At 46.4% G+C, this 10,184-nt stretch overlaps 1 protein-coding gene across 1 annotated transcript in view; it reads right to left on the bottom strand.

Annotated features, from left to right (window-relative positions):
- LOC109897772 (metabotropic glutamate receptor 8) overlaps positions 1 to 10,184 on the bottom strand; it is a 197,432-nt gene that overhangs the window by 47,142 nt on the left and 140,106 nt on the right. Inside the window, exons 4-6 of the mRNA XM_031833147.1 lie at positions 1,739 to 1,874; positions 819 to 973; positions 523 to 660 (exon numbers count right to left, since the gene is read on the bottom strand). Coding sequence (XP_031689007.1) covers positions 523 to 660; positions 819 to 973; positions 1,739 to 1,874 — 429 coding nt within the window. The remainder of the gene's footprint in view (positions 1 to 522; positions 661 to 818; positions 974 to 1,738; positions 1,875 to 10,184) is intronic.

Genomic DNA, 10,184 nt, shown 5'->3' with positions numbered 1-10,184 from the left:
GTACCTCGTCCCCAGACAATGGTGTTCTCTCTTCTGTACCTCGTCACCAGACAATGGTGTTCTCTCTTGTGTACCTCGTCCCAAGACAATGGTGTTCTCTCTTCTGTACCTCGTCACCAGACAATGGTGTTCTCTCTTCTGTACCTCGTCACCAGACAATGGTGTTCTCTCTTCTGTACCTCGTCCCAAGACAATGGTGTTCTCTCTTCTGTACCTCGTCCCCAGACAATGGTGTTCTCTCTTCTGTACCTCGTCACCAGACAATGGTGTTCTCTCTTGTGTACCTCGTCCCCATACAATGGTGTTCTCTCTTTTGTACCTCGTCCCCAGACAATAGTGTTCTCTCTTGTGTACCTCGTCCCCAGACAATGACATTCCCTCTTGTGTGGAAATGGCAGCCAAGGTTAGGGTTGTTTCTGTTACCACAATTGAACAAGTATCTTCAGTGAATACTTTTCCAGTTATGCCCTCCTCCCCCCAAAACACCCACAGTCCCAGTACATAAGATGGAACATGCTGTACCTGTGCATTTCTTGGGGCTCCCAGGTCGCTTGCCATGCATCCCTAACTTGCACACAAAGTTTTCTTCCCAGAATTCAGCGAACCACACGTTCCTCCTGTTGTTGGAGAGGGAACGGCTCCGGAAGTAACGGTCGAAGGCTGGGATAAGGACAATATAAAGGTATTTCACCTTCAGGTTAAAGACACACTTCATAACACATAATGGTTGTACATCTCACAGTGCTAGAAACACATCCATTATGCCCCATTGTTTGCTGGGCATGGTCAGCGAGGCTCAGTCTCCCCTGATCTCTCACCGTCTATGGAGGCTCTCTTGGGGAGGATGGTGACGGCCCCCTCTGCCACTCTCTCCTGCTGGACCACAGGGGAGATCTTGGAGCCCCAGCTGTCTGAGCCCACCCACAGGAAGTGACCCGTCTGGTTGTTGCGTTTGGCCGCATCCAGGATACGGCTGTGAGAAAAAGAATAAGGAAGTTGTTACATTTCGATTCAGTGAATCTCACTTACTGTATGGATTTGACCCCAACTGCAGCATCATCCAATCTGAGATACATTTCCGATATCTCCAATGATCTATCTAAGATTGCAAGCCTGATGGCTTCCATATTACTATTTTTTTAAATGAGTAAATGTGAAACAAAGCCATATTAAAGTTTTGATTCCTGCAAAGTCACCCTCTCCCAAAGTTTTCAACTCCTCCTGAGTTCCACCTCAGGGAGATCCGGCCTAATATAACAATATTAGGAAAGCTGCATGGCTCTAGTTAGTCCTCAGGATTTTGGGAAACTGAGTTTACTTATTACCCTCTGGTGCGTGGGGGATTGAGTTGTTTCCCTCCCTCGGGTTGCAGGTGTTCAGGTGAGAGGTACGGGAAGAATGCTTTCATTCCAGTTCTAATATTCAACTGTGCATATTACCATCACCGGCTAATTCAATCTTAATCAGATGAAGTCGAGATAACCTCTGAGTCCTATGTGCTGAAAGGAACAGCATTGCAAGGCACCACATAGACAAGGCCCTTTTACCAAGTGTCCTGGAGTTAATCGAAACATTGTTATCTCAATCCACAGTGAGGAGTTTGTGGATTAACTGATGGAGGATAAACCCTCTGTACTTGACTCGATGGTGCCTAGAGTGTACTGACTAAAGGAGAACGTGTGTGTATGTGTGTGTGTGCGAGTGGGTGTGTTTGTGTGAGAGAGACAGAGACACGCACCGAATGTCGTCCTCATTGGCAAACATGATGACGGCTCGGGCGTTGGAGGTCTCCAGCAGTCGCAGGATGAGCTTGTCAAACTCCCCCGGCATCGGCTCCCTGGGGATCTTCAGAGACTGGGCAATGCACACGCCACCTGTGGGGAGAGGAAGAGGTGGATAGAGAGAGGGGGGGTGAAGGAGAGAAAGAAGTGGAATGGGGTGGACAGGGGAGGGGAAAGGAGTGAGAGAAAAGGAGAAATAGAGGGAGGGGATGAGAGAGAAGGGGAGTGTAGGCATATAGGGGGGACAATGGAGGAAAATAGAGGGGGGGAGGTAGAGTGATGGAGAGAGGGTTGGAGAGAGAGAAGTGGAGGGCTTGCAAGAGAGGCAAGGAGAAGAGATATATGAGTGAGGAAAGGGTGGGAGAGAGAGGAATGGAGGGGTGGAGACATGTTGGGGGCGAGAGAGAGAAAGGAGTGAAGAGGTAGAGATGTGAAAGTATTGAGTAGAGCGAGATAGAGAGAGCCAAGGAGAGTGAATATGAGAGAGAGAGAAATAGAGAGAGAGAGAGAGGGTGTGAGAGAGAGAGAGAGAGAGAGAGAGAGAGAGAGAGAGTGAGAGACAGAGAGAGAGAGAGAGTTTTGAGTTTTAAATAATCTTTATTGGGTCTGGGGTCCCACCACACAATAAATACTCATACAAAACCACAGTTACACATCAATTAAAAACAACTCCAATTCCTCCTCCACAGTAACTAAACACAACAGCCTCTGAATACCCCATATACTCAAAAACAGATCAATATTGTTGACAAGTTTGTAATAGGCAAACTCAACCCTTAGTCTCGCTGCCAACATTCCCTCCAGCATTCCCACCACATCCACAGACCCCTGTCTCCGAATACTGTTCTTTCGGGTCTTCCATATCGCTAATTTTGCTGCCCCTAACACAAAATTAAGCAACACAACTACACCCCTTTGACTGAACCTGTACTTTGGCCCAAATATATACAGTTGGGAAGAGAAAACCTCTCCCAACGTTGAGAACCAGTCAGTGATCAGTTCAATCATTCCGACCAACCTGGGACACAGTAAAAACAGATGTGCCAGAGTTTCAGACTCAGCACAGAATGGACACCCCTCCCCTCCTTCCACCGATCAGAATTGGAAGTGTCAGTCACATACTGCAGATGAAGCAATGGCAAGGAGTCGCAGACCTCAGCTACAACCTTCCTCAGTAGGCGAGATGATCAGATCCCCGCTCTTTCTCCCAGCTCCTCCAGCGATCTACTCCTGTTCCGCATCAGGTGCTTGTCTAAGCCCAAACAGTCCGCTCTCCTCTTCAATATGTAGGCTGTTTCGACCCAGCTAGAACCGTCTCTGTACAACAATCTCTGGGCTGCTTGGAGCCAGAAAGCCATGATTCTAGAGGAAATGTCCACCAGGCCTTGCCCACCCTCGTGCAGTGGCAGGTACAGGGCTGCAGCTTTAATCCAGTGTTGTCCAGACCAGAAGAAATTGACAAGGGTCCTCTGAAGCTCTTGTATCAGACCCTTTGGTGGCTGCAAAATCATTAGTCTGTGTTATAGGGTAGAGGCAGCAAGTTTATTAGTTACCAGGACCCTTCCCCTATAAGACAGCTGGGGCAGCACCCATTTCCACCTTGACAGTCTGGCACATACTTTCTCCGCTACACTCTCCCAGTTCTTTTTCTGAAAGACATCGGAGCCTAGAAAAAAAACAAAGTCTTCATCCCATCTCTGCCCCACTGAAGCCCCCCTGGTAACCATGGAGTGGACCCCGTCTGAAGCCCCACTGGTAACAGTGGAGTGGACCCCGTCTGAAGCCCCACTGTTAACCGTGGAGTGGACCCCGTCTGAAGCTGACCTGCCCACAGCGCTTCACTCTTTCCCCAATTGACTCTAGCTGAGGAGTCCTCCTCATACACCTTTAAAGCGTTTGAGAGAACCTTAACATCCTCACCCCCTGTAATAAAAACTATCACGTCATCTGCATACGCAGAAAGTGCTATCGTGGGACCCTTCATTACACCTGGCACAGAGAAACCAGTCACTCTTAAAAAGCAAAGCATTGGTTCAATCGTCAAACTATATAACTGCCCTGAAATTGGGCATCCCTGCCTGATGCCCCTTTGGACAGGGATGGGGCAACTCAAGCCACCCCCCACCTTCACCATACACGAGGCCCCAGCATACAGTAAATTCATCCAATACAAAAAAACATCCCCAAACGCAAAGGCTTTCATTGTTTTAAACAAGTACTGGAGGTCCACACGATCAAAAGCCTTCTCCTGATCCAAAGAAAGTAAACCCACATTTACATCAGACAGTTTACAAATGTCTAAAGCATCTCTTATCAGAAACAAGTTGTCAACAATAGAGCGATCAGGTACACAGTAGGACTGGTCCTTGTGGATCAACAATCCCAGATACTCTTTCAACCTGTTTGAGAGACATTAAGAAACAATTTTGTATTCAGCGCACAGCAAAGCAACAGGTCTCAAATGTTTTATGAGAGCCAAATCCCCCTTTTTTGACAACAGTGAAAGCACCGCACGTTGACAGGATACATGAAGAGAACCCTCATGAAAAGATTCACACACCACTTCGTAAAAATCCTCCCCAATAGACCCCCAAAAGTGCTTATAAAACTCAGGTGGTAAACCATCGATGCCAGGGGCTCGGCCTGTTGAGAGCTGCATAACTGCTGTGGACAGCTCTTGCAGTGTAATGTCAGAGTCCAATGCGACTCTCTGCTCAGGTCCCAATTGAGGAAGACCATGTAACAACTGTTCAGTACACAGAGAGTCACAATCCTCCGCCTTATAGAGGGCCGAGTAGAAATCCACCGCATGTTGACGCATTTCACTGTCATCCGTGGTCACCTTCCCATCAGGGAGACGAAGGCAGACCATCTGTTTACGTTGAAATGTCGACTGTCCTAGGGTAAAAAAAAAGCGCTAGGAGCATCCATATCCTTGAGGGAAGCGAAACGAGACCTAATCAAGGCACCCTTCACTCTTTCATGCAGAAACGACCTCAGTTCATGCCTCTTGTCCTGTAAGTTCATGACTAGTCCAGGGTCGTTCTGAGTGAGCAGCTTCAATTCAATAGATTTGATGTCCTGTTCAAGGGCCTTGATAGTCTCTTTAACTTCAATTTGAGACAGAGCAGTATACTGTTGACAAAATACTCGTATTTGGGCCTTCCCAACCTCCCACCATCGTCTCAAGGACTCAAAATTCCCTTTTATAACCCTCCATTTTTCCCAAAACAACAAAAACCTGTAACAAAACATGACATCATGTAACAATTGAACATAAAAATACCAGTAAGGTGATGACCTTCATGGACAGGACAAGTGAATATCAACAGTAACAATATGATGATTAGAGAAACCCACAGGAGTAATGGCACACTTTCCAACCCTACTACAGTATTGCTCAGATACATACAACCTGTCTAACCTTGCTGCACTGACACAACCTTCATTCATTTTTAGCCATGTGTACTGCCTAACGTTTGCATTCCTTACGCTCCACACATCAGAAAGCTCAAACTCAGTTAATAGGCCAGACAGGCAAGTGGCTGACCGCAGGTGAGGTTCTTCAGCCGTGCGATCAACAGTAAAAATCCACTGTACAGTTCCAGTCCCCCCCTAAAACCATACACCCCTCTTGATCACATTGTTTTAAGGTTTCCTTTATTTGATCAAATACAGCAATACACTCTGTACCCTCATTAGGAGCATAAACATGAACAACAACAAAAACCCCATAACATCCACCTTGACCAATAAAACCCGACCCTTGACAATCTCTGTTGTAGATACCACAGGCACCCCTAAGCCCGAGGAAAACAAGACTGCCACCCCAGCACTGAAATTAGTACCATGACTGAGTACATGCTGCCCCTCCCACCACATACCCCAGTCAACCTCATTTTCCTCATCACTATGAGTCTCCTGTAGGAAAACTACATTACGCCTTTTCTGTTTTATTACTTCTAATACCCAAGCCCTCTTATTCCTGTCCCTTCCCCCATTCATATTGAGAGAACCCACCCTTAGTACCTCCATGTAGAAAAGAGAAAAGAAAAGCAGAAGAAACCACAGAGAAACCAAGGAGAAAAAAGACACCCTATGAAGCATGATCATCATCATTATTTTAATCTTCTCTTAACCTGACCACGTTTCCCACCACCTTTTGCTGCTGCAACAGCAGTAATACATTTCCTCAAGCGAAACCGCTTCTTCTCACTCAATTGGTCTAACCCCACCGTCTTCTGTAACATCACAGCTGACCTCACAAACTTATCAACATCAAAATAATCTGCCAATTTGACAGATTTCCCAAAAGTCTGATACAGAAATTAATTAACCTCTTCTAGATCATAAACCGAGTCCCCACCAGCAGCTGTCATATCAAAAGAGATATCCATATCCTTCTCCTGATCCTCAGCTGAGACCACAGACAACTGACTCCCCTCTACCACATCCCTTTCAACACTCCCCACTTGCACCTCATCACTCGTACCAGGCATCTCCTCCACTACCTGGGAGACTAGCCCCACCTGAACCTCATTACTCATAGTGGGCATCTCCTCCACTACCTGGGAGCCTAGCTCCACATGAAACCCAGCACTTGTAGTGGACATCTCCTCCACTACTTGGGAGCCTAGCTCCACATGAAAACCCTCCTGTACCTCATTACTCGTAGTGGGCATCTCCTCCACTCCCTGGGAGCCTAGCTCCACATGAACCCCCTCCTGTAGCCCGTTACTTGTAGTGGGCATCTCCTCCACTCCCTGGGAGCCTAGCTCCACATGAACCCACTCCTGTAGCCCGTTACTTGTAGTGGGCATCTCCTCCACTACCTGGGAACCTAGCTCCACTTGAACCCCCTCCTTTATCCCAGCATTTGTACTGGGCACCTCCTCCACTACCTGGGAGCCTAGCTCCACATGAATCCCCTCCTTTACCCCAGCACTCGTACTGGGCACCTGCAAACCAGTCTGAGGAACTGGCTCTTCAGATACATCCTTACCTTCTACAACAATACCTTCCTGCAGCATAACATTTCCCTCTAATACAAGTTGCAACTCCGTGCCCTCATCACGGATAACTTGTTCCTCAGCAACAGGTGCTTTTGGCTGCTCTACCGCTGTCGGCTCACCTCTCCCTACATCAGTGGGCCCAGGCGTTACGAGGACTACCTGCGCCCCTCCTTCTACCTTCTCCCTTTTCGGGAAAGCATGTATGTCGCTTATGACCAATATCCCCACACTCAAAACACCGTTGACTACCCGTACTAGCATAAGCCATATACAGTCTATTATCATACTTGATTTTAAATGATAACTCTAAAGTCTGCTCCGGTGAGTCCAAAAACATGTCGCCGAAATGACATAACCTGTTTCAACGCCGGGTGTTTGCAACCCAAAGGAACCTTAATTCAACTGGCGAACTTCCCAAAGCGCAACAACTCGCGCTCCAATAGTTAATTTGGAATAAACGGCGGTACATTTGAAATCGTTAGCCTTGTTGACGGAGAAAAAAGCGTCGTAACTTGAATAAACATTCCTTTTTAAGCAGAGAGAGAAAAGGGAAGGTGAGAATGAGAGGGTAAGTAGAGGGGGATAGCAAATGAAAGAGAAGAGAAGATGATAACGTAAAAAGGTGAAGGAGAGAGCAGAGACAGAGTTGAGGAGGAGAGAGGAAAGAAAAGGCGACAGGGATAGAGAATGCAGGGTCATGGCAGAGAGAACAAGTATAGCGAGATGGAAAAAGGAAGGGAGGGAAAGAGAACAGATGTAGGGAGATGGATGAAGAGAGGGGGGAGAGAGAACAGGTGTAGGGAGATGGAGGAAGAGAGGGGGGAGAACAGGTGTAGGGAGATGGATAAAGAGAGGGGGAGAGAGAACATGTATAGAGAGATGGATGAAGAGAGAGGGAGAGGAGAGAACATGTATAGAGAGATGGATGAAGAGAGGGGGAGAGAGAACATGTATAGAGAGATGGATGAAGAGAGAGGGGAGAGAGAACATGTATAGAGAGATGGATGAAGAGAGAGGGGGAGAGAGAACATGTATAGAGAGATGGATGAAGAGAGGGGGAGAGAGAGAACATGTATAGAGAGATGGATGAAGAGAGAGGGGAGAGAGAACATGTATAGAGAGATGGATGAAGAGAGAGGGGAGAGAGAACATGTATAGAGAGATGGATGAAGAGAGAGGGGAGAGAGAACATGTATAGAGAGATGGATGAAGAGAGAGGGGAGAGAGAACATGTATAGAGAGATGGATGAAGAGAGAGGGGAGAGAGAACATGTATAGAGAGATGGATGAAGAGAGAGGGGAGAGAGAACATGTATAGAGAGATGGATGAAGAGAGAGGGGAGAGAGAACATGTATAGAGAGATGGATGAAAAGAGAGGGGGAGAGAACATGTATAGAGAGATGGATGAAGAGAGAGGGGAGAGAGAACATGTATAGAGAGATGGATGAAGAGAGAGGGGGAGAGAACATGTATAGAGAGATGGATGAAGAGAGAGGGGAGAGAGAACATGTATAGAGAGATGGATGAAGAGAGAGGGGAGAGAGAACATGTATAGAGAGATGGATGAAGAGAGGGGGAGAGAGAACATGTATAGAGCGATGGATGAAGAGAGAGGGGAGAGAGAACATGTATAGAGAGATGGATGAAGAGAGAGGGGAGAGAGAACATGTATAGAGAGATGGATGAAAAGAGAGGGGGAGAGAACATGTATAGAGAGATGGAGGAAGAGAGAGAACATGTATAGAGAGATGGATGAAGAGAGGGGGAGAGAGAACATGTATAGAGAGATGGAGGAAGAGAGAGAACATGTATAGAGAGATGGATGAAGAGAGAGGGGAGAGAGAACATGTATAGAGAGATGGATGAAAAGATGGATGAAGAGAGAGGTAGAGAGAACATGTATAGAGAGATGGATGAAGAGAGAGGGGAGAGAGAACATGTATAGAGAGATGGATGAAAAGATGGATGAAGAGAGAGGTAGAGAGAACATGTATAGAGAGATGGATGAAGAGAGAGGGAGAGAGAACATGTATAGAGAGATGGATGAAGAGAGAGGGGAGAGAGAACATGTATAGAGAGATGGATGAAGAGAGAGGGAGAGAGAACATGTATAGAGAGATGGATGAAGAGAGAGGGGAGAGAGAACATGTATAGAGAGATGGATGAAGAGAGAGGGGAGAGAGAACATGTATAGAGAGATGGATGAAGAGAGAGGGGAGAGAGAACATGTATAGAGAGATGGATAAAGAGATGGAGGAAGAGAGGGGAGGGGAGAAACAGAACAATACTACTCATCACAATAACAGAATAGAGATGAGGGAGCCAGAGAAATCAATCCACCCACCCATCCTCTCTAGTTAGAAAACTGCGTTAAGTTTCAAACCATAAGAGATGGTACCTCCTGGCTTTAGGTGCCTGATATACTGTATTATCGACTTATGTAGTTAGCTTGATGTTTTTGCAAAATTGGGAAGTTCTCAGGTGTTGTTGACTCCCTGCTTAAAACAGCGGACACACATACACATGTGCCATCCTTCTTCCAAAACCTCTGCCAGATGTGGCGAATTCATCACAGGGAATTTAAATAAACAGCACTTGATAAGGCATGTCGGCCCGTCGACAGAAGCGCTCCTCCATCTTTAATGAGGTCCATAATAACCTTCCATCATTTTCAGACTGCTTTAATATATCATTAGGCGCTCTGCTCTGACTTAAGCGATGATCTCTCCTCGAAATCCAATCTCTCCTTGTTACAGTCCATTTAATGACCATCTGCACCTGTTCCATCTCTTTGTGTCTCTTTCAGCTCCATCAGGGGAGCCATCTCACCACATTTGTACTGTCCCAAACAAAACTAGTTATTATCTCCTCTATTTTTACCCTTTCAAGGGTAATGGCCAATCTGCTCCCCCTGGTGTTCCCAACCTCCAAATGGTTATGCTTAGTTGTTGTCATCTCTGTCAATGTTGTGTAATTGAGGGAGTTTGGGGCGTGTTGCTGCATGTCGCTTCTCTGAGGGGCGCCATGATAGGATGTTGTCTGAGGGGAATATCTTAAGGAAATAGAACATCAAGTGGAATGTGACATCATCTGGTAACACTTCTGGTTAAATATATGACTGAATGTTTTGTCGGAGGGTAAACAAAGTTTAGAGCTAATCATGATTTAATGTGACCTTCTACACTCCACCAGCCACTTCAGGGAACGGTGCACACACAAACTCTAATCTATCGTTATCTCCTAGGACAGTGTTTCCTAATTACGCCAGTACCCCAACAGCACACAATTTTGTTGTAGCCCGGGACAAAACTATACCTGATTCATATTGTGTAATTGAGGGAAGCCCTAATGAGTTGAATCAGATGAGTTTGTCTGGGGCTAAGACTAAAA

The sequence above is a fragment of the Oncorhynchus kisutch genome, linkage group LG10 (assembly GCF_002021735.2).
Source record: "Oncorhynchus kisutch isolate 150728-3 linkage group LG10, Okis_V2, whole genome shotgun sequence".
Taxonomy (NCBI): domain Eukaryota; kingdom Metazoa; phylum Chordata; class Actinopteri; order Salmoniformes; family Salmonidae; genus Oncorhynchus; species Oncorhynchus kisutch.
Note: the sequence above shows the minus strand (reverse complement) of the source record. Positions and strands in the feature narration are given on the sequence as shown.